Below are 25,816 nucleotides of genomic sequence, written 5' to 3' on the forward strand. Positions count from 1 at the left end.
AGACAGCACCCGTAGTCAGGATCGAACCCGGGTCTCTGTGCTGTAAGGCAGCAAACTTGACCGCTGTGCCACCCCGTCTAATAAGAATTAAAGTGCAAGTTCATGTCATTGAATTTGTGATGTCTAATGATGTGCCAAATGCAACATATAATCATAACTACATTAGTAATTGATTAGTGTTATTTGCCTGGGTTAAGCTTACTGTGAAGACAATTAAGTTAGGGTGGCAACTGTAGTTCAGGGAGTGAGATCAGCTCGATGTAAAGACTGTGCGGTAAGGTGACCCTCTGGGATTGCTAGTGGCTGGAGCGGACGTGTCACAGGTATTAAGTACGGCTCAGGAGTGAAGGGTTTTTGAAGCTGAAAAGGCTGCCGGATTGAATGGAGACACGAGAGAGTGGAGATGCTTGAATCTGGAGTGATAATCTGTACTGGAGGAACACAGTGGGTCAAGCGAGCAGCGTGCGTGGAGACAAGTGGACAGTCTGGACCCTTCATCCCCAACCCAAAACACCAACTTCACCCCTGATGCTGATTGACCCATTGAGAACCTGCAGCAGATTTTTTAACTGAATATACATGTTTGATTCGATTAGCGTACATCTCTGTAAATAACATGTTGGGAAATTTTCATATCTGTAAATAGCCTCTGTAACTGCAATGCCAGAACTCTGCAATCCCCTATTTTTCTCTTTGCGCTATCTAATGGACTTGTGCGTGGTGTGATTGTACTCATGAACATAGAATATGGTACAGCGCGGGAACAGGCCCTTCAGCCCACAGTGTCTGAGCCGAACATGATGCCAAGATCAATTCCTCTGCCTGCACCTCATCCATTTTCATGGTGATGCATATCCATGTGTCCATCTAAAAGCCTCTTAAATGCCTCAACAATCGTATCTGCCTCCACCACCAGCCCTGGCAGCACATTCCAGGCCCCCACCAACCCTCTGTATAAAAAATAAATTGCCCCACACATCTCCTTTAAACTTTGCCCCTCTCAACGAAACGCTATGCCCGCTAGTATTTGACATTTCCACTCTGGGTGAAATAACCTTTTGACTGTCTACCCGATCTATGCCTCTGATTATTATATAAACTTCTATAGTAATATAATATAAATGTAATATCACATAATAAATATATAATATAATTATTATATAATTAGGGGCGGTCGCGGTGGCGCAGCGGTAGAGTTGCTGCCTTACACGCCGGTGACCCGGGTTCGATCCAGGCTACGGGTGCTGTCTGTACGGAGTTTGCACGTTCTCCCCGTGACCTGCGTGGGTTTTCTCCGAGATCTTCGGTTTCCTCCCACACTCCAAAGACGTACAGGTTTGTAGGTTAATTGGCTTGGTAAATGTAAAAATTGTCCCTAGTGTGTGTGTAGGATAGTGTTGATGTGCAGGGATCGCTGGTCCATGCGGACCCGGTGGGCCGAAGGGCCTGTTTCCGCGCTGTATCTCTAAAACTAAAAAAACGAAACTAATGTGTAAATAGTTGATAATTTGGGATTATTACTGTCAGGAGAAGTGTAGGTTTAAGTACAGTGTGTACCCCGTGTTAGAGCTCTCAGTAAATCATTGATCACACACTGCTGTTAGTTGGGAGTTTATTGCCATCAATAAAGTATGTGTTGTTGCTAGCTTTATATGTAATTTTTCCGTGCTAAACTGCAGACCTAAAAACTGCACACAAAAAAAGGATTTCACTGCACTTGGCATCATTTTGGTGAAACTCTTCCACCACCTCTCCAAAGCCTCCACATCCTTCCAGTAAGCTGGCGACCAGAACTGCACACAATACTCCAAATATGGCATGATCCAAGTCCTATAAAGCTGCTACATGACCTCCTGACTCTTATACTCAAAGCCCCGACCTATGAAGGCAAGCATCCCATACGCATATGTAGAACTGCAAATCTTCCTTTAGTTTAAGAAGGAACTGCAGATGCTGGAAAATCGAAGGTAGACAAAAAATGCTGGAGAAACTCAGCGGGTGAGGCAGCATCTATGGAGCGTAGGACCCGAAACGTCACCTATTCCTTCGCTCCTTAGATGCTGCCTCACCCGCTGAGTTTCTCCAGCATTTTTGTCTACCTTCCAGCGTGTGCAGTTCTTTCTCACACATTTTTGGCCATGGATCTCAGTTAAGTACCAAGTCTGAAAACAATTGAAGCTGCCTTACCACCGTGCCACTACAAATATACGTTCATAGGTCATAGGAGCAGAAATAGGCCATTCAGCCCATCTAGTCTACTCTGCCGTTCAATCATGGCTGATCTGTCTTTCCCTCCCAACCCCATTCTCCTGCCTTCTCCCCGTAACCCATGTCATCCTTAATAGTCAAGAATCTACAAGCACTACAGCTCAGACTCAAATCTCAGGTCATGGTGTTGAATTTGGCTTGGTGAAGTTTATTGTGCCATGGAGTCACGTACAGCATGGAAAGAGCCCCTTTAGCCCAACTTACCCAAGCCCACCCAAGATGTCCCCAGCACTGAAACAGGCCCTGCGGCCCAACTTGGCCGTGTCAATCAGGACAATAGACAATAGGTGCAGGAGTAGGCCATTCGGCCCTTCAAGCCAGCACCGCCATTCAATGTGATCATGGCTGATCATCCCCAATCAGTACCCCGTTCCTGCCTTCTCCCCATATCCCCTGACTCCGCTATTTTTAAGAGCCCTATCTAGCTCTCTCTTGAAAGCATCCACCGCCCTCTGAGGCAGAGAATTCCACAGACTCACCACTCTCTGTGAGAAAAAGTGTTTCCTCGTCTCTGTTCTAAATGGCTTCCAATGGTCCCACCTGCCTGCTTTTGGCCCATATCTATGACTGAGCAATTCATATTCAGTTTAATTGATAAATTGGCTCATCTAATTGTGCTTTTTATTTCTTTGCGTTCCGTAGGTCTGTGTCTGGAGAAGCTGTTAACCTCGGGATCATCACAAAATGTGCTTCAGCTCGATCCTGAACAAGAAATAATTACATGTTACGAGAAAGCTGGTGACATAGGCCTGCTTTATTTACAAGAAATCGAAAAGGTAAGAAGAATCTGCTTGGGTTTTACCGCTGTTACTGTTAGGAGCACAAAGAGCGTCACGGTGGCGCAGCGGTAGAGTTGCTGCCGTACAGCGCCAGAGACTCCGGTTCGATCCTGACTGCAGGTGCTGTATGTACAGAGTTTGTACGTTCTCCCCATGACCATGTGGGTTTTCTCCGGGTGCTCTGGTTTCCTCCCACACTCCAAAGGCGTACAGGTTTGTGGGTGAATTGGCTTCGGTAAAATTGAAAATTGTCCCTAGTGTGTGTGGGATAGTGTTTATGTGCGGGGATCGCTGGTCTGCGCAGACACGATGGGCCAAAGGGCCTGATTCTGCGCTGTATGTCAAAACTTCAAATGGATTCATGGATAGGACAGGTTTGGAGGGATATGGACCAGGCGCAGGCAGGTGGGGACTAGTGTAGCTGGGACATGTTGGCAGGTGTGGGCATGGTGGGCCGAAGGGCCTGTTTCCACACTGTATCGCTCTATGACTCCATGACTCTTATGACGAAATGCTTTCAGATCTTTGCTTTATTCCTCATTAAAGTCTCTGAGATTGACGATTCCTGCAGCACATCACCCCATGGTTCTTTCTGAAATAGTTTGCTCTGATTGTCTGTGATTTCATCTCTAGCCTTTGTCCAGCCATCTGCCAATCAACCTTGACCACCCTCACCCCCCCCCACCCACCCTTATTTTCTCACATGCCAGGAGAAAATAAAGTGCTGGAGTAACTCAGCGGGCCAGGCAGCATCTGTGGCGAACATGGATAGGTGACGTTTCACAGAGTGCTGGAGTAACTCAACGGGTCAGGCAGCATCTGTGGAGAACATGGATAGGTGACGTTTCACAGAGTGCTGGAGTAACTCAACGGGTCAGGCAGCATCTGTGGAGAACATGGATAGGTGACGTTTCACAGAGTGCTGGAGTAACTCAGCGGGTCAGGCAGCATCTGTGGAGAACATGGATAGGTGACGTTTTGCGTCGGGGCCCTTCCTCAGACTCGCCTTTCTCCCCTCCACTGCCATCAGTCTGAAGAAGAGTTCTGACCCAAAACATCACCTATCCATCTTTTACCTGCACCTCCTCCAACCTCATCTATTGCATCCGCTGCTCTAGATGTCAGCTGCTCTACATCGGTGAGACCAAGCCTAGGCTTGGCGATCGTTTCGCCGAACACCTCCGCTCGGTCCGCATTAACCAACCTGATCTCCCTGTGGCTCAGCACTTCAACTCCCCCTCCCATTCCGAATCCGACCTTTCTGTCCTGGGCCTCCTCCATTGCCAGAGTGAGCATCACCGTAAACTGGAGGAGCAGCACCTCATATTCCGCTTGGGCAGTCTGCATCCCGGTGGCCTGAACATTGACTTCTCCAATTTCCGGTAGCCCTTGCTGTCTCCTCCCCTTCTCAGCTCTCCCTCAGCCCTCTGGCTCCTCCTCTTCCTTTCTTCTTCCCCCCCCGACCCTGCATCAGTCTGAAGAAGGGTTTCGACCTGAAAAGGTTGCCTATTTCCTTCGCTCCATAGATGCTGCCGCACCCGCTGAGTTTCTCCAGCAATTTTGTCTACCTTCGATTTTCCAGCATCTGCAGTTCCTTCTTGAACACCTATCCATCAATGTTTAGAGCAAGGTAAAGCCAACAAAGTCCTATCAAAGAAGAAGATAATCGTTAAAGTAATAAATGTTGCTGTAGGAACAGGGAGTGTGGAGCGATTGTAATGTGTAGCTGTAGATCTGTGGACTTGTGCATGTTCTCCAGAGATGCTGCCTGACCCGCTGTGTTACTCAAGCACTGTGTGACTCTTTGGTGCTCTGATTATCATTCACCTTGAAGGTTCTGCTCGGTGTCTGGGTTGTAACAGTGCCCTTTACGCTGGTCACCTTGTTATGCATCCTTGAAGTTCTGCCCCTGAACAGCTTAATAATTCATTCTGTCTGTTGTCTTGTACATCTGGCACCCTGCGACTGATCAGGAAACATCATGTTGCCACTCTTAACAATCTCTCAGGCAGTTACACAAAGACAGACACAAAAAGCTGGAATAACTCAGCGGGTTTAGACTAGAGGGCACGGCGTTAAGGTGAAAGGGGCGTAGTTCAAAGGGGAAGTGTGGGGCAAGTTATTTTACACAGAGTGTGGTGAGAACCTGGAACGCACTGCCAGTAGTGATGGGGGGAGGCAGATACGATAGTGGACACAAAATGCTGGGGTAACTCAGCGAGACAGGCAGCATCTCTGGAGAGAAAGAATGGGTGATGTTTCAATTGACAATAGGTGCAGGAGTAGGCCATTCGGCCCTTCGAGCCAGCACCGCCATTCAATGTGATCATGGCTGATCATCCCCAATCAGTACTCCGTTCCTGCCCTCTCCCCATATCCCCTGACTCCGCTATCTTTAAGAACCCTATCTAGCTCTCTCTTGAGCGTATCCAGAGAACCAGCCTCCACCGCCCTCTGAGGCAGAGAATTTCACAGACTCACAACTCTCTGTGTGAAAAAGTGTTTCCTCATCTCCGTTCTAAATGGCTTACCCCTTATTCTTAAACTGTGGCCCCTGGTTCTGGACTCCCCCAACATCGGGAACATGTTTCCTGCCTCTAGCGTGTCCAAACCCTTAATGATCTTATATGTTTCAATAAGATATCCTCTCATCCTTCTGAACTCCAGAGTGTACAAGCCCAGCCGCTCCATTCTCTCAGCATATGACAGTCCCGCCATCCCGGGAATTAACCTTGTAAACCTGCGCTGCACTCCCCCAATAGCAAGAATGTTTCGGAGCGAGACCCCTCTTCAGGCTCGATAGTGGCATTTAAGAGACTTTTAGACAGGCATGCTTTGGCTGGTGCAGTAGAACTTGAATCGTGAACTTCTTGAAGAAGGGAGCAGGTGTGAGTGGTTTTGTGTTCGACACCTTCAGTTTCTAAAGCTCTTATCTACACAATGAGACAAGGTTAATGAGGAGGTTTACAAGATGAATCCCAGAAATGAGTGGGTTAACCTATGATGAGCGTTTGACAGCACTGGGCCTGTACTCGCTGGAGTTTAGAAGGAGCAGGGGGAAACCTCATTGAAACTTACCGAATAGTGAAAGGCCTGGATAGAGTGGATGTGGAGAGCATGTTTCCACCAGTGGGAGAGTCTAGGACCAGAGTTCATAGCCTCAGAATTAAAGGACGTTCCTTTAGGAAGGAGATGAGGAGGAATTCCTTTAGTCAGAGGGGGGTGAATCTGTGTAATTCGCCACAGAAGGCTGTGGAGCCCAAGTCAATGGATATTTTAAGGCAGAGATAGATTAGTTGATTAGTACCGGTGTCAGGGGTTCTGGGGAGGAAGGCAGGAAAACGGGGTTAGGAGGGAGAGATAGATCAGCCATGATTGAATGGCGGAGTGGACTTAAGCCGAGTGGCCGATCCTGCTCCAATCACTTATGACGATAGCTCATGGTAAAAATGACGCTGTTTAAAAATAAGCAGGGGCGGTACCCAGACGAACATTGTCCTCAACCAATAATTAATTCATTCAAAATGTGTAAGAAGGAACTGCAGATGCTGGTTTACACCCGGAGATAGACACAAAATGCTGGAGTAACTCAGCGGGATAGGGCAACATCTCTTGAGAGAGGAATGGGTGACGTTTCGGGAAACGTCACCCATTCCTTCTCTCCAGAGATGCTGCCTGCCCGGCTGAGTTTCTCCAGCATTTTGTGTCTACCTTCAATGAATTCATTCACTTTGCTGGTGTTAAACAGAATGTGACCCTATGCAGTAGTGACCATGGAACTAGCCCATGTACTCATCATCCTAGATTAATTGATGTGAAGCCCTTCCTGTTCCTCAACCACGCTTCAGTTTAGTCTAGAGATACAGCACGGAAACAGGCCCTTCGGACCTGCCGAGTCCGCGCCGACCAGCGATCCCGCACACTAACACTATCCTACACCCACTAGGGACAATTTAACATTTTTTATACCAAGCCAATTAACCTGAAAACCTGTACGTTTTGGGAGTGTGGGAGGAAACCGAAGATCTTGGAGAAAAGCCACGCAGGTCACGGGGAGAACGTACAAACTCCGTACAGTTAAGCACCCGTAGTCAGGATTGAACCCGACTGGCGCTGTAAGGCAGTAGCTCTACTGCTGCGCCACCGCACCACCCACCTGACCCAGACTCGCATCTCTGGCCTTTGTCCAACCATATACCAGTCAAAAACCTGTGGTTTTCCCACAAGGATAATAACCCGGTCCCAGAGAAGATTATCTAGGAATTTTCAACGCATTAATAGAGCCCCAGAAGCTGATACTATGCAAAGAAAAAATGGGCCCTGATGTTTCAGGAGGAGCAAAAGTAGGCCAATGAGCCCCTTGAGTCTATTCTTATAGAGTTTCATGCCTGATCTGTTTCTTAATTGCTTTTCTCCTTCCCGTTCTGCCATTGAAGAGCGTGCATCTTTCTGTACATTGTCCTCCGGTAACCTGATGCTGATTCAACAGCATAGATCGCACGTCGGACTTCTACTAGACCAGAACAGCACAGCACAGGGACAGGCCCTTCGGCCCACGGTTTCTCTGCCCAACACGATGCCAAGATGAACTCCGTGATCCATATCCCTCCATTCCCTGCATTATCCATGTGCCTATCTAAAAGCCTCTGAAACGCCACTACTATCCTATCTGCTTCCACCACCATTTCAGGCAGCGGGCTCCAGGGACCCACCAATCTGTGTAAACTTGCCCCGCACATCGCCTTTCAACTTTGCCCCTCTCACCTTGAAGCTATGGCGAGTATAGGAGTAAAGAGGTTCTTCTGCAGTTGTATAGGGCTCTGGTAAGACCACATCTGGAGTATTGTGGACAGTTTTGGTCTCCTAATTTGAGGAAGGACATCCTTGTGATTGAAGCAGTGCAGCGTAGGTTCACGAGATTGATCCCTGGGATGGCGGGACTGTCATATGATGAAAGATTGAAAAGACTAGGCTTGCATTCACTGGAGTTTAGAAGGATGAGGGGGATTCTTATAGAAACATATAAAATTATAAAAGGACTGGACAAGCTAGATGCAGGAAAAATGTTCCCAATGTTGAGCGAGTCCAGAACCAGGGGCCACAGTCTTAGAATAAACGGGGAGGCCATGTGGTGAGGTGAGACTGAGGTGAGAAAAAACGTTTTTACCCAGAGAGATGTGAATGTGTAGAATTCCCTGCCACAGAGGGCAGTGGAGGCCAAATCACTGGATGGATTTAAGAGAGAGATTAGATAGAGCTCTAGGGGCTAGTGGAATCAAGGGATATGGGGAGAAGGCAGGCACGGGTTATTGATTGGGGACGAACAGCCATGATCACAATGAATGGCGGTGCTGGCTTGAAGGGCCGAATGGCCTCCTCCTGCACCTATTTTCTATGTTTCTATGCCCTCTCGTCTTTAGTGCTTCCTGGTCAGGAGTATTGGTAAGCCTGGTACTACTTTGGAACTTCATAATTATATAATCACAAATGACACAGCAGCTGCCAATGTACCTTGTCCACACGGAGATCTCATCTTGTGCTTCATATCTACTGTCAGCAAGATTGCAAGATAAAAAGTGTACATCTGGGAATCATTAACTGGCCATAAAGTAACATAGAGCAGCTTGCATTGTTAGGTAAGGACCCATAAATATCAAGGCCTGCTAGGATTTATTTGTACTTCAAAAAAGTTAGCCCAGGATTCAAGATTCAAGAGAGTTTATTGTCATGTGTCCCAGATAGGACAATGAAATTCTTGCTTTGCTTCAGCACAACAGAATATAGTAGGCATAAATAAATACAGAACAGATCAGCTTGTCCATATACTATTGACTATATATATATACACACATAAATAATCAGATAAAGTGCAATGGGCTATTAATGTTCAGAGTTTTGTTTGAGTTGAGTTTAACAGCCTGATGGCTGTGGGGAAGTAGCTATTCCTGAACCTGGATGTTGCAGATTTCAGGCTCCTGTACCTTCTACTTGAAGGCAGCGGGGAGATGAGTGTGTGGCCAGGATGGTGTGGATCCTTGATGATGCTGCCAGCCTTTCTGAGGCAGCCCCTCGATGGTAGGGAGGTCAGAGCCAATGATGGACTGGGCAGTGTTTACAACTCTTTTCCACTCTTGGTGCTCAAGTTGCCGAACCAAGCCACGATGCAACTGGTCAGCATGCTCTCTACTGTGCACCTGTAGAAGCTAGAGAGTCCTCCTTGACAAACCGACTCTCCGTAATCTTCTCAGGGAGTAGAGGCGCTGATGTGATTTCTTTATAATTGCATCAATGTATTGTATTGTATTTAGTATCCTGCAATTGTCCCTTCAATGAAGATGCGTCCTTTAATGGTCTAGACATTGCCAGCCTTTCTCCATGCGTCCGGCCAGTGATCAACAGTGTACTTTCACCATTTTAGTTTAGTTTTAGAGACACAGTGCGGAAATAGGCCCACCGAGTCCGTGCCGACCTGCGATCCGCGCACACTAACGCTATCCAACACGCACGGACTAGGGACAATTTGCAATTTTGTCAAGTCAACTAACCGACATGCCTGTACGACTTTGGGGTGTGGGAGGAAACCGGAGCTCCAGGAGAAAGTTTACGCAGGGGAGAACGTACAAAGTCCTTACAAACAGCTCCCGCAGTCAGGCTCAAACCCGTGTCTCTGGCGCTGTGAGGCAGCAACTCTACCCACCGCGCCACCATGGGTCCTTGTTGGAACGGTTGCCCAGGAAGCAGATACATCTGCCCCACTTACTTGCCTGCACTGAAAATCCTTCCTGCACCGACCTGCTGTTAACGCTTGTGGGAACTGAAGTGCTGCATTTCTCACGTAAACAGGATTTTCTTGGATAGCCGTGCTGTGCCAGTGATGTAGATGCATAAATAAAGGGACTGCAGAGACTGGTTTAAATCGAAGGTAGACGCAAAATGCTGGAGTAACTCAGCGGGTGAGGCAGCATCTCTGGAGAGAAGGACTGGGCGACACCCATCCCACAGAATTCCACAGATTCACCACCCTCTGACTGAAGAAATTCCTCCTCGTCTCCTTCTTAAAAGAACATCCTTTAATTCTGAGGCTATGTCCTCTAGTTCTAGACTCTCCCACTAATGGAAACATCCTCTCCACATCCACTCCAACCAGGCCTTTCACTATTATATATGTTTCAATGAGGTCCCCCCTCATTCTTCTAAACTCCAGCGAGTACAGGCCCAGTGCAGTCAAACGCTCATCATATGTTAACCCACTCATTCCTGGGATCATTCTTGTAAACCCCCTGGACCCTCTCCAGAGCCAGCACATCCTTCCTCAGATATGGTGCCCAAAACTACTCACAATATTCCAAATACGGCCTGACCAGCACCGCTTTTATACAAGTCCTCTCAAAATAAATTCTAGCATTGCATGTGCTTTCTTTACTACTGATTTGACTTGCAGATTAACATTTTGGGATTCCTGCACCAGCACTCCCAAGACCCTATGCACCTCCGATTTCTGGATTCTCACCCCATTTAGAAAATAGTCTACGCCTTTATTCCTACTACCAAGATGCATGACTCCACACTTTGCTACACTATATTCCATCTGCCATTGTGGGCTCATTGGCCATCGGTGCCAGCTCTGATTTTTTCTGTACCTTTTCATACCCCTAGCTTCCCTCTCCCCTGACACTCAGTCTGAAGAAAGGTCTCGACCCGAAACGTCACCTAATCCTTTCCTCCAGAGATGCTGCCTGACCCGCTGAGTTACTCCGGCATTTTGTGCCTATCTTCGGCATCTGCAGTTCCTTCCGACACATTTTGTCAAACATTTTGGGGTCCAAGTCCCATAATTCCCTGAAAGTGGTAATGCAAGTCATAGACTGGTGAAGAAGGTATATGATATGCTTGCTTTCAGTGGTCAGGGCATTGAATATGAGTGATGCAGATACAACAGCAGCTATGCCACCCCTATTGTGCCAGACTTTCAACAGTATGGCATTTAATTGACTCTTGTAATGAAAGTTCCCTTATTTTAATGTGTTATCTGTTCTTTTTGAAATGCTGGAGAATGGACCTGCATTCCAAATGCTGTTCATAGAAGACATAAAATGCTTAAGCCTGGCATAAATATTTGATTTTAATGTCAAAATAATGAGTTTTATAATTAATTAAAACAGGAAATTGGGTATGTAGTTGCAATGGAACATTATTGTCTAAATTGATGTAACTCGATTGAGTTTTCTCAATCAAATTGTCTCGGTGAGATGAGAATGTTGCTGCCAGAGGTAGATTCAGTTGCTGGGGTAGCTCACTTCAACACAGATGCATAGTTCTCTGAATGTGGCATCGCAGGTGGACAAGGTAATGAAGATTAGCATCTGATCTCCCGGTGGCTCAGCACTTCAACTCCCCCTCCCATTCCGAATCCGACCTTTCTGTCCTGGGCCTCCTCCATGGCCAGGGTGAGCACCACCGGAAATTGGAGGAGCAGCACCTCATATTCCGCTTGGGCAGTCTGCTGTCCCTAGCTGTCTCCTCCCATTCTCTGCTCTCCCTCAGCCCTCTGGCTCCTCCTCTTCCTTTCTTCTTCCTGCCTCCCCCCCTCCCTACATCGGTCTGAAGAAGGGTTTTGGCCCGAAACGTTGGCTATTTCCTTCGCTCCATAGATGCTGCCGCACCCGCTGAGTTTCTCCAGCACTTTTGTCTACCTAAGGTAATGAAGAAAGTGTGTCGACCCAAAACGTCACCCATTCCTTCTCTCCAGAGATGCTGCCTGTCCCGCTGAGTTACTCCAGCATTTTGTGTCTGACTTCGTAATGAAGGTGTTTGGCCTTGCGGTACCAAGTACACAGTTCCCCAAAAATGGCATTAGGGATAGATAAGGTGGTAAAGAAGGTGGTTGGCACATTGTCCTTCATCAGTCAGGGGACAGAATCTACAGAGCCCTCCATAATGTTTGGGACAAAGACCCATCATTTATTTATTTGCCTCTGTACTCCACAATTTAAGATTTGTAATAGAAAAAAATCACACGTGATTAAAATCCACATTGTCAGATTTTAATAAAGGCCATTTTAATACATTTTGGTTTCACCGTGTAGAAATTACAGCAGTGTTTACATAGAAACAGAGAAAATAGGTGCAGGAGGAGGCCATTCGGCCCTTTGAGCCAGCACCGCCATTCATTGTGATCATGGCTGATCGTCCCCAATCAATAACCAGTGCCTGCCTTCTCCCCATATCATTTGATTCCACTAGCCCCTAGAGCTCTATCTAACTCTCTCTTAAATCCATCCAGTGACTTGATCTCCACTGCTCTCTGTGGCAGGGAATTCCACAAATTCACAACTCTCTGGGTGAAAACGTTTTTTTCTCACCTCAGTCTTAAATGGCTTCCCCTTTATTCTAAGACTGTTGCCCCTGGTTCTGGACTCGCCCAACATTGGGAACATTTTTCCTGCATCTAGCCTGTCCAATCCTTTTATAATTTCATATGTTTCTATAAGATTCCCCCTCATCCTTATACATCCTTTATAGTCCCCCAATTTCAATGCAAATAAATAAATGATGGGTCTTTGTCCCAAACATTATGGAGGGCACTGTAGAAGTTGGGATGTTACGTTGCAGGTGTACAAGACAATGGTGAGGTTGCGCTTGGAGTATTGCGTTCAGTTTTGGCTGGAAAGGCTGCAAAGAAGATTTACGAGAAAGTTGCTACGACTCGAGGTTTTGACCTCTATGGAGAGGTTGGGCAAGCTAGGATTTTATTCCTTGGAGAACAGGAGATGGGATGACCTTATAGAGGCGCATAAGATTATCAGAGACATAGATCGAGTGAATGCACATGGTCTTTTTCCCAGGCAGGGGGAATCAAAAATGAGAGGGCACGGATTTTTCGGTGAGAGGAAAGATTGTAAAAAATCTTATAAAACTGTCCCAAGGGGCAACATTTTCATGGCGAGGATTGTGCGTATATGGAACAAGCTGCCAGAGAAAGTGGCCGAGGCAGGTATAACAACCACATTTAAAAAACACCTGGACAGGTACATGGATGGGAAAGATTCAGAGGGATAAGTGACAAATATTGGCAAATGGGCCTCCCGAATAGTGAAAGGCCTGGATAGAGTGGATGTGGAGAGGATGTTTCCACTAGTGGGAGAGTCCAGGACCAGAGACCATAGCCTCAGAAGTAAAGGATATTCCTTTAGAAAGGAGATGAGGAGAAATTTATTTAGTCAGAGGGTAGTGAATCTGTGGAATTCATTGCCACAGAAGACTCTGGAAGCCAAGTCAATGGATATTTTTAAGGCAGGGATTGATAGACTCTTGATTAGTACGGGTGTCAGGGGTTATGGGGAGAAGGCAGGAGAATGGGGTTAGGAGGGGGAGATAGATCAGCCGTGAGCGTAGTAGCGATGGACCGAATGGCCTAATTCTGTTTCTATCACTTATGAACTTATGATCATAGACGGGCATCTTGGACAGCACAGGCAAGTTGGGCCGAAGGACATGTGCCAATGCTGTATGACTCAGTGACTAATAAAGCTGATCCCTGGAGATGTTTAAAGCATGCAGTAGAGTCATAGCAAGAGAAAGCCGGCACAATGTAGGATCACATTGGGCATCTACAGTCACTCATCTACAGTCACAGCCTTTGCTTAATGCTCATTTCATGTCTGTCTGTCTGTCTTGCGTTTAGCATCTCAGTCTCGCTTGGAAGTGTTAACATATGTGGCATTTGTGTCGTTTTGCACTGATTGCCTCAAGTGTGAAGCTCGCCATCCAAGAGCTGAGCAGCGGAACGGAACCCGCTGAGAAACGAGTCTCGTCTTTAAAGAGCAGAAACAGACATCTTTAAAGAGAGGAAATCAAATGATTTTCTGCTGCCGTTCACTCCGCTTTAGTAACATCCAGAGTGCAGGAGTGGACAACTCTAAAGAGTGCTCGCTCTACAGGCAGACCCTGGATCAGTAAAACCCCTGTCCCACGGTGCGAGTTCATTCCAAGAACTCTCCCGAGTTAAAAAAAAATCAAACTCGTGGTAATCACGGAGAATGAACGTAGCGGGTACATCAGAGCTCGGGGACATCTCTTAGCGTTAACGGCAGGAACATGTTGAAAAATGTCCACGAGAGCCCCGAGTACCGACGAGCGTCCATTACCGTAAATCTCCAAGTTCGAATCAGGGCAAACTCGGGAGTTCTCTTGGAATGAACTCGTACCGTGGGACCAGGGCCATTAGCCTATAGAAAGGAACCGCAGATGCTGGTACATACCAAAGATAGCCACAAAGTGTCTGAAGAAGGGTCCCGACCCGAAACGTCACCCATCCTTTTTCCCCCACAGATGCTGCCTGACCCGCTGAGTTACTCCAGCACTTTGTGCCTAGTTTAGTTTTAGAGATACAGCTCGGAAATAGGCCTTACGGCCTACCAAGTCATCACCAACCAGCGGTCCCCGCACAGTAACACTATCCTACACACACTAGGGATAATTATACACTTACACCAAGCCAATTAACCTACAAACCTGTACGTCTTTGGAGTGTGGCAGGAAACCGATGATCTCGGAGAAAACCCATGCAGGTCACGGGGAGAGCGTACAAACTCCGTACATACAGCACCCGTAGTCAGGATCAAGCCCGGGTCTGTAGCGCTGTAAGGCAGTAGCTCTAGCTTGAATCAGTGGTCTATCTTCAGTTGGCCTGTATTTCAGTCGATGCATATATCTGCAGCGAAACACAAAGTGCTGGAGAAACTCAGTGGGTCAGGCAGCGTCTGTGGAGGGAATGCATTGAGCAGCTGTAATTCCTCGTGTCTCCACATGTTTGCAGCATTTAGGTGATCAGGCAACTGTTGTGGACAGTGCAGGAGGGGACTGCAGATGCCGGTTTACACCGAAGGTAGACCCAAAACTGCTGGAGTAACTCAGCGGGTCAGGCAGCATCTCTGGAGAGAAGGAATGGGTGACGTTTCGAGTCGAGACCTTTCTTCAGGTGAGGTCTGTGGAGAGTGGTGCAGACCGGCTGATGTTTTAGGTGTAGATGCCGCGATTGAAACTATTTTTGCCAGCTGTAGCAAGCGTGTTTGGAACGTGGAATTCGTTCCATGAGTGGTGCCAGGGGCAGGTTTATGGTGGCCTGGGGGGGTGGGGGGGGGTCTAGTGCTGTGCAAGGAAGCCAGCAGCATTATATCATAAGATCATAAGTGATAGGAGCAGAATTAGGCCATTCGGCCCATCCTGTCTATTCCGCCATTCAATCATTGCTTATCTATCTCTCCCTCCTAACCCTATCCCCTGCCTTCTCCCAATAACAATAGACAATAGGTGCAGGAGTAGGCCATTTGGCCCTTTCGAGTCAGCCATTCCTGCCTTCTCCCCATATCCCCTGACTCCGCTATCTTTAAGACCCCTGACACCCGTACTAATCAAGAATCTATCTATCTCTGCCTTAAAAATATCCACTGACTTGGCCTCCACAGCCGTCTGTGGCAAAGAATTCCACAGATTCACCACCCTCTGACTATCCTTCAGTGCTTTAACCAGTGCTTTCTCTTTCTGACCCTAGACGCTGGGATTATGTGCATGCAGGTAAGAGTTGGTCTTCGCATCATGTGCAGCACAGACATTGTGGGCTGAAGGGCCTGTTCCAGTGCTGTACTGTTCTATGTTAATCTCATTGCCCCTTGCGACTTCAATTCCTTTCTCGCTTGCTAGTATCCACCTTCTCAACATCTGTGCTACGCCTTTCAACTATTCCTGTTCTGCGTTGGTTCCTCATTAGTTTAGTTTATTGTTGTCACCTGTACCAAGCTTTTATTTGTGTGCTATCCAGTCAAAGAAAAGACTATACATGATTACCATCAAATCATCCACAGTGTACAGATGACATGTACAACATTTAGTACTGATGAAGGGTCTCGACCCGAAACGTCACCCATTCCTTCTCTCCAGAGATGCTGCCTGTCCCGCTGAGTTAAAGCCCTGTCCCACAGTACGAGTTCATTCCAAGAGCTCTCCCGAGTTTGCCCTGATTCGAACTCGGAGATTTACGGTAATGGCCACTCGTCGGTACTCGGGGCTCTCGTGGACATTTTTCAACATGTTGAAACATTTTCATGAGTCTTCCTGTGCTTACCTGCCGCTAGCGAGTCTTCCCGAGTACCTGCCGTTAGCATTACGAGCCGCTAAGAGACGTCCCCGAGCTCCGACGTACCCGCTACATTCATTCTCCGTGCTTACCACGAGTTTGATTTTTTTTTAACTCGGGAGAGCTCTTGGAATGAACTCGTACCGTGGGACAGGGCTATTACTCCAGCTTTTTGTGTCTATCTTCGGTTTAAACCAACATCTGCAGTTCCTTCCTACACACAATGCAAGATAAAGTCCAATTAGCGACAGTTCAAAGAGTCTCCAATGAGGTAGATGGGAGGTCAGGACAACACTTTAACTCTTCTTAGGATGAGTCTAAAACAATGTCGATGCTGTAGATGCTGGTTTACAAAATCAGAGACTATAAGTGCTGGAGTTACTCAGCGGGTCAGGTAGCATCTCTGGAGAATATTTCAGGTCAGGACTCTTCTTCAGACCAAGTGTAGTAGGGTGGAGATTATATGTTTAGAATATAGATAGGAATAAGTTGTGGGTATATAGGTTACCTTTTTCCTTCGATCCATAGATGCTGCCTCACCCGCTGAGTTTCTCCAGCATTTTTGTCTTACCTTTGATTTTCCAGCATCTGCAGTTCCTTCTTAAACATCAAGAGCAAATCCGATCAGTTGTGGTCAGGGAAAAGATGGTTTGATACTTGATAGCAGGCATGATGAAAGTCATCACTCTGCCTCAGAGTGCTAACGATGTTTTTACAAGACAACTATCCGTGGGTGTGACAGTGCTTAGACCCAAAGCCGTCTCGGTGCGCGGGTTCATGGGGAACTTGGGTGAGTGAGTGGGTGGGTGATGAGAGAGTGAATGAGGGAGCAGAGTGGGAAAAGTAGCAACACTGATGTCACCCTGCAGTTCAGAAATTTACAATGATTATTTACCAGCTACTTATAGCGATTACACAGCATCACCTGCAGGGAAATGCATACTGCTCTGCAAACAACAGTACTGCAACCATTAGACAATAGACAATAGGTGCAGGAGTAGGCCAATAGTAGTACACTATTGCTGTACACTATTACTATATTACTGTACACTATTACTACACTATTACTGTACACTATTACTGTACTCTATTACTGTACACTATTACTACCCTATTACTGTACACTATTACTACACTATTACAGTACTCTATTACCCTACACTATAACTGTACACTATTACTGTACACTATTACTACGCTTACTGTACACTATTACTACACTATTGCTGTACACTATTATTACACTATTATTGTACACTATTGCTACACTATTACTGTACTCTATTACCCTACACTATAACTGTATACTATTACTGTACACTATTACTATACTTACTGTACACTATTACTATACACTATTACTGTACACTATTACTACACTATTACTGTACACTATTACTGTACATTATTACCACATTATTTCTGTGCACTATTACTGTACACTATTACTGTACACTTACTGTACATTATTACTTCACTATTACTGTACACTATTACTGCACACTATTACTGTACACTATTACTGTATTCTATTACTGTACATTATAACTGTACACTATTACTGTACACTATTACTACACTATTACTACACTATTGCTGTACACTATTACTGCTCATTATTACTGTACACTATTACTACACTATTACTACACTATTACTGTACACTATTACTACACTATTACTGTACACTATTACTACACTATTACCCTATATTGTACACTATTACTGTATACTATTACTACACTTACTGTAGACTATTACTACACTATTACTGTACACTATTACTACACTATTACTGTACTCTATTACTCTACACTATAATTGTATACTATTACTGTACACTATTACTACACTTACTGTACACTATTATTGTACACTATTACTGTACATTATTACTACACTATTACTGTACACTATTACTACACTATTATTGTACACTATTACTGTACACTATTACTGTCCACTATTACTACACTATTACTGTACACTATTACTACACTATTACTGTACACTATTACTATTTTCAGGATGGTGAAGTGGGACGTGTTTAATTGATTATAACAATGTGCTTTACCGAATAGTGAAAGGCATAGATAGAGTGGATGTGGAGAGGATGTTTCCACTAGTGGGAGTCTAGCACCAGAGGCCATAGCCTCAGAATAAAAGGGCGTACCTTTAGCAAAGAGATGAGAAGGAATTTCTTTAGTCCGAGGGTGGTGAATCTGTGGAATTCATTCCCACAGACGGTTGTGGAGGCCAAGTCATTGGGTATTTTTAAGGCAGAGGTCCGAAGAAGGGTCTCGACCCGAAACGTCACCCATTCCTTCTCTCCAGAGATGATGCCTGTCCCGCTGAGTTACTCCAGCATTTTGTGTCTATCTTCGGTTTAAACCAGCATCTGCAGTTCCTTCCTACACATTTAAGGCAGAGATGGATTCTTGATTAGTAAGGATGTCAGGGGATAGGGGGCAAAGGCAGGAGAATGGGATTGAGAGGGAGAGATAGATCACCGACGACGGAATGACGGGGTAGACTTGATGGGCCGAATGTCCTAATTCTGCTCCTATAACTTATGACCTTATGCTTTTCTACCTCTGTATAAGACGCGAGGCATGCGCTGTTTCTCAGATGAACATAGAAACATAGAAAATAGGTGCAGGAGGAGGCCATTCGGCCCTTCGAGCCAGCACCGCCATTCATGGCAATCATGGCTGATCGTCCCCAATCAATAACCCGTGCCTGCCTTCTCCCCATATCCCTTGATTCCACTAGCCATAGAGCTCTATCTAACTCTCTCTTAAATCCATCCAGTGATTTGGCCTCCACTGCCCTCTGTGGCAGGGAATTCCACAAATTCACAACTCTCTGGGTGAAAACTTTTTTTCTCTCCTTAGTCTTAAATGGCCGCCCCTTTATTCTAAGACTGTGGCCCCTGGTTCTGGACTCGCCCAACATTGAGAACATTTTTCCTGCATTTAGCTTGTCCAGTCCTTTTATAATTTTATATGTTTCTCAGATGCTGATATTCCTGATCGCTTCATTGCCCGGCCTTGGCTGATGCTGTCCAAAATGCTCCTGCTAACCTAGTCCAGTGGAGCCAAACTAGCACCTGAGCTGCATGCAGCCTTTCAACCTTGGCAAACACACGTCCATGTCTTCCATGCGCTTGCAGGTTCCTTCCATTTGAATTTGGCGGACGTGGAATATTTTGGAGAGTGCTGTTGTTCGTGGTTGGGGGGGAAATAAAGGGGGGCATTTGTGCTTGGTGTCAGGGGATCTTTAGAGATTAAGTATGGAAACAGGCCCTTCGGTCCTCAGCCCTTGCCGACCATTGATCGACTGTTCATGCTAGTTTTATGTTATCCCATTTTATTTAGACATTAGAGATCCAGCGTGGAAACGGGTCCTTCCGATTGCACGCCGGCCATACATACTAGGGACAATTTATACAGAAGCCAATTAACCCACAAACACGCAAGTCTTTGGAATGTGGGAGGAAACCGGGACACATGTAAAAAAAACCATACGGTCACAGGAGAGCATACAAACTCCATACAGACAGCACCCATAGTCAGGATCGAACCCGGGTCTCTGGTACTGTGAGGCAGCAACTCTACCGCTGCGCCACCGTGCGCCCTTTACGCTCGGGGCAGTTTTACAGAGATCAATTAACCTACAAACCCGCACATCTGTGGAGTGTGGGAAGAAACCGGGACACACGGTCACAGGGAGAACGTGCAAACTCCACACAGATAGCGCCAGAGATCAGGATCGAACCGGGGTCTCTGGCACTGTGAGGCAGCTTCTCTACCATCTGCACCACTGTGCCGCCTAATGTAGGCGAGGTACCAAACAAGTACTTTGCAACTGTGGGGCGGGTTTTCTGGTGGCTGCTTGGAACGCTCTGACAGGGGTGCTGGTGGAGGCAGATGGGAGAGTGGCGTCTAACAGGCTTTTAGACGGGCATGTGGATACGCAGGGAATGGAGGGATCTGGACCATGTGCTGGCCGATAAGATTAAAATGTTCCCGATATTGGGGGAGTCCAGAACCAGGGGTCATAGTTTAAGAATGAGGGGTCGGCCATTTAGGACTGAGATGAGGTAAAACTTTTTCACCCAGAGAGTTGTGAATCTGTGGAATTCTCTGTCTCCGATGGCAATGGAGGCCGATTCACTGGATGTTTTCAAGAGAGAGTTAGATATAGCTCTTCGGGCTAACGGAATCAAGGGATATGGGGAGAAAGCAGGAACGGGGTACTGAGTTTAGATGATCAGCAATGATCATATTGAATGGTGGAGCTGGTTCGAAGGGCCTACTCCTGCACCTATTCTATGTTTCTAAGTTGTTCTTGGCACAGACATTGTGGGCTGAAGGGCCTGTTCCTGTGCTGTACTATATTCCAAATCCTAATTCACATTAGAAAGACCAGGTAAAGTCCGTCGCAGAATACACTTGCTAATGAAAAGTTGAATGTTTATTGAATTGTTATCTGTGTCCCGCAGAAGCATATAGTCTAGAGAGTTGCTAAATGCATCTACTGGAATGATAGATGCCAGGGGTTGGTTTGAGCGCAGGTTCAGACTGGGCGAGCTGACGTCATCCTCGTTTCATTTGGGAGATTGCAGCTATCTGGCCCTAGCTGGAGCGAGAGGATAGATTAACCTAGTTTGGTCTCCTGACAATTAATGAAAATCCCTGCGATGCACTGCGAATATATTGATGTTAATAAATGCAGGATCAGGGTGATGGATGATGGTATTTTTTTTTAAAAAGCATTAGACAGCAGCATCGTTGATTAGATCCTCTCAGAGCGAGACATATATGTGTGCACTCAAGATTTGAACAAAGACGTCAAAAGGAAAACAGGTTATTATAAGCAGTGCACTGACTGCATCAGAAATTGTGACCTGCTACTAAAGGGTTACTTGTTTTCACCACCATCGCTGCGTTTCTCCTGCTTTTGCTGCTATTTGTTCTGTTATCAAAACCCCAAGCAGGTTTGGTCGCACTGCAAGTGCTGATTAAATGGTGCGCTGAAACTGAACCAAGGTTCAATTGTGCGAGGTGGGTGCTGGCGCATAGCGTCGATCCGCCGGAGCGGAGGAGACATGAATCACTCCAAATTGTCCGTCCAGAATTAGGAATGTTGCAGAATTATTCATGGATCTGAAAATGATGTTGCCATATGGTACCTTTCCTCATCAGCCAGCAATGTTGTAATCAGGGCGACGTCTCCTTGGTGTGTGAGCCGTTTAACATTTTAATGCCTCTTTTGCGGTGGTCTGTTTCAGAATATATATTTTAAAGTCAATCTTTGTCCTTGCATGAATTTCTACGAGCTGAAAGTCAACGTGCAGAAGGTAATTTCAATATTCCTCACATTCTAACCCCACCCATCTCCCCAAAGGCGTTTTTGAGAATAGCAGTTATACAGCGCAGAAACGGGCCCTTCAGGGTTCACGTCCTTCACCATCTTTTTGTGATTTGCACTAATCTCATGTGTCTGCACTAAGGTCGAATCCTTATATGCCTTGTTTAAGAAAGAACTGCTGATGCTGGTAAATCGAAGGTAGACACAAAATGCTGGAGTAACTCAGCGGGTGGGGCAGCATCTATGGAGAGAAGGATTTGGAGACATTTCGGATTGTTTGAGGTTGTTTCCTCTGTGGTGGAATCCAGAACCAGATGTCATGGTTTAAAAAATATTGGATTGTTCATTTACGACAGATGTGAAGAGAAATTTGTTCGCTGAGGGTCACGACTTCATGTGCGAAAGCAGGGTGTATAAACATTTATAAGGCAGAGTTTGATAGAAGCTTCTTCTCATCGAGTCCACACACAAGATTAGAAGTTGTTCAGCCAGAGTTGAACACACTTCTCGGCATCTGCACACAATGGTGTCTGTCTTGTCACTTCTTGTGCTTCTTGTGCGTGGTGGTGGAAAGATTGGTGGAAACAGGGCTGCGACGTGAACGTTCTTTCCTTGACCCCTATGAGAAGGTGGCAGGCATATTGCGGGTAAATGGAATTAGTGTCGGAAGGATAAAGTGGGCAGCATGGATGTCGTGGGCTGAAGGGCCTCTTTCTCTGCTGCACATGTCTTTGACTATGACTAATTTAAAATGTGCTGTAAGACAATAAATCTGCTTTGTATTGTGCATAGTTTTGGCTGCCTTCACGTTGGAGTCATTTATTAATGCTGACTAACTTTGGCTCGACTTATGCAAGAGGAGGTGCATATTGTTCTTGAAGTGAATTAACTGTATTGGTCTTGAACTATTAAACAATTCAGCAGAGCCTTTGTCTATGAGCTTAATGGAACAGGCATTGAGCTGTGGGCCAGATTATATTCTCTCTTCCAGGAAAGAGTTGGGAGGAGGGAAATCCATGAGGAATACTAGTGTGGATAAAGAACAGGCAATCCTCGATTCATTTATGTTTATTCCGACTGGAAAAATCATTACAAAGTGATGACTAGAAGTCTTGGGGCTAGTTTTAGAGGTTTTTTTCAACAGATTCATTCGAAATAAAATTTCCATAAAAAGTCCATTGCACTAATGAGATTAGAGATAATTCCTATTCCCATTCCCATCCCCGCACGAACCTTGTGTAAGAAAGAACTGCAGATGCTGGTGAAAATCGAAGGTGGAAACAAAATGCTGGAGTAACTCAGCGGGTGAGGCAGCATCTCAGAGAAGGAACGGGCGACGTTTCAGACTGACGGTCTGAAGAAGGGTCTCGACCCGAAACGCCACCCATTCCTTATCTCCTGAGATGCTGCCTCACACGCTGAGTTATTTTGTGTCTACCCACACCAACCTTTCTGTCCTGGGCCTCCTCCAATGCCAGAGTGAGGCCACATGCAAACCGGAGGAATAGCACTTCATATTCCGCTTGGACAGCTGTAACCCAAATGGTTGTAATAATCCAAAGAGAGACACATAATGCTGGAGTAACTCAGCGGATCAGGTTGCATCTGTGGAGACATGGTTGTAATAATGGGCCTGTCCCACTTTGCGATTTTTTTGGGCAACTGCCGGTGATTGTCACAGTCGTAGCAGTTCGCCGGACAACCGGCGACAACCTACGTCAGGAGAAGTCAAGCTACGATCATTGGCGGCAAATCCACTGTCGCCCAAAAATTTTCAACAAATTTAGCGGCGATCAGAAAGATGCTACGACTTTTTGCGCGACTCAGGAGATTACTCACGGCGAACATGCGGCAACAAACTAGTCGCCTGTAGTTGCCTAAAAAAGCGCCTAAGTGGCACAGGTCCATAACCCTCCCTCACCTCTCTTCCAGTTTTCTCCCCCCACTTCTACAATCACTCTGAGCTGACCTGAAACGTCGCCTATCCATGTCCTCCAGAGATGCTGCGTAACGCCTCCAGCACTCCGTGTTGTTTGCTAAAGGCACGGAAAATTACCCATTGCCTCCTGGTGAATATTCATCTCTTATTCAACATCACTGATATAGGATCTGATCCTTCACACACACCATTGCTGTGCTCACATTATTTGCCAAATTTTTAACCATTGCATTGTGTCCAGAAAGGCCATGAAATGAAAGGAGTAACTCAGCAGGTCAGGCAGCATCGCTGGTGAACATGGATGGTATCAGCTCAAGGCCCTTCCTGCCTCAGTGACAATGAAATGAAACAGATCAATAGACAATAGGTGCAGGAGTAGGCCATTCGGCCCTTCGAGCCAGCACTACCATTCAATGTGATCATGGCTGATCATCCCCATTCAGTACCCCGTTCCTGCCTTCTCCCCATATCCCCTGACTCCGCTATCTTTGACAGCCCTATCTAGCTCTCTCTTGAAAGTATCCAGAGTGAATGTGCACAGTCTCTTGCCCAGAGTAGGGTAATCGAGAACCAGAGGACATAGGTTTAAGGTGGGGGGAAGAGGGGAAGAGATTTAATGGGAATCTGAGGGATAACTTTTTTTTATACACAGTGGTGTAATTACAAGGTTAATTCCCAGGATGGCGAGACTGTCATATGCTGAGAGAATGGAGCAGCTGGGCTTGTACACTCTGGAGTTAAGAAGGATGAGAGGGTATCTCATTGAAACATATAAGATTGTTAAGGGCTTGGACACGCTAGAGGCAGGAAAAATATTCCCGATGTTGGGGATGTCCAGAACCAGGGGCCACAGTTTAAGAATAAGGGGTAAGCCATTTAGAACGGAGACGAGGAAACACTTTTTCTCACAGAGAGTTGTGAGTCTGTGGAATTCTCTGCCTTAGAGAGCAGTGGAGGCAGGTTCTCTGGATGCTTTCAAGAGAGAGCTAGATAGGGCTCTTAAAAATAGCGGTGTGAGGGGATTTGGGGAGAAGGCAGGAACGGGGTACTGATTGGGGATGATCAGCCATGATCACATTGAATGGCGGTGCTGGCTCGAAGGGCCAAATGGCCTACTCCTGCACATATTGTCTATTGTCTGTTGTCTATTGGTGGGTGTATGGAACGAGCTGCTGGAGGGGCTAATTGAGGTGGGTATGATAGCAAAGTTTGAGATACATTTGCACAGCTACATGGATAGGACAGGTTTAGAGGGATATGGGCCAAACGTAGGCAGGTGGGACTAATGTGGATGGGGCATGTTGGTCGACATGTGCATCGTGGGCCAAAGGGCCTGTTTCCACACTGTATCACTCTGGGCTTCTGGGACAAGATGCCCATTTAGACTAAAGGGCCTGCCCCACTTGGCCGTCATTTGCGCGTCACGCAGATGGCGCGCAAAGATTTTGTACATCACAAAATCCTGCGACGCCGCGTGCAGCCGCGTGTCACTGCCTATGTCATCGCGCATCACGTGTGTGTCACGACGTGCACATCGTGACGCATAAATGACGTTGCGTAAATTACGCGCAAATGACGGCCAAGTGGGACAGGCCCTTCAAACACTGAGGAACTGCAGTCTATTGACAGACACAAAAAGCTGGAGTAACCCAGCGGGTCAGGCAAAAAAGGAATAGGATACAGTGGGGAAGCAGGCCCTTTGGCCCGTTGAGTCCACGCTGACCAGCGATCCCCGCACACCAACACTATCATAGGGACGACGGAATAGGTGACGTTTCAGGTCAAGATCCTTCTTCAGACGCAGCCTGATGTTATTTCTTTTGGACCACATGAAGACATGGAAAAGATTGAAATGTCATCAGACGCCAAATGCCCAGGCAGATGCACTCAACAATGGCGGGTTCAAAGGCATTGTACCGTTATGAGTGCAGGAGGCGGGCCAACCCACTGCCTGGGTTAGCACAAGCACAGCGTATGGAGCTAATTACAGTGATGTATGGGTGACATTGTCTGAGCGCTTCACCGAGTACACTGTCTCATTAGCAATGCCTTCAGAAAGCCGACGACATCATTAATTTATTTCTTGTCTATGTCGAAAGATACATTTCAAACATGAAGTCATGAAATGATGTGTTTTGTTATTTTTTTCCACAGTAATTGTGTTTATGATAACTGAACTGATTTCCATTCCAAAGTGCCAGTCGTTTGGCAACAGTTCAGCCTGACGGGGTGAATGCTTCTGGGTGTGTTTCCTTCACTTCTAGGAGTAGAAATCAGTTCTAGGAGTAGAAATAGGCCATTTGGCCCATCACGTCTACTCCA

The 25,816-nt window shown here is 46.3% G+C and overlaps 1 protein-coding gene across 1 annotated transcript in view; it reads left to right on the forward strand.

Annotated features, from left to right (window-relative positions):
* Positions 1–25,816, forward strand: part of ttc7b (tetratricopeptide repeat domain 7B) — a 300,474-nt gene that overhangs the window by 50,241 nt on the left and 224,417 nt on the right. The window contains exon 4 of the mRNA XM_033027545.1: positions 2,911–3,044. Within this exon, the coding sequence (XP_032883436.1) occupies positions 2,911–3,044 (134 nt within the window). The remainder of the gene's footprint in view (positions 1–2,910; positions 3,045–25,816) is intronic.

This window comes from Amblyraja radiata, chromosome 9 (genome assembly GCF_010909765.2).
Source record: "Amblyraja radiata isolate CabotCenter1 chromosome 9, sAmbRad1.1.pri, whole genome shotgun sequence".
NCBI lineage: Eukaryota > Metazoa > Chordata > Chondrichthyes > Rajiformes > Rajidae > Amblyraja > Amblyraja radiata.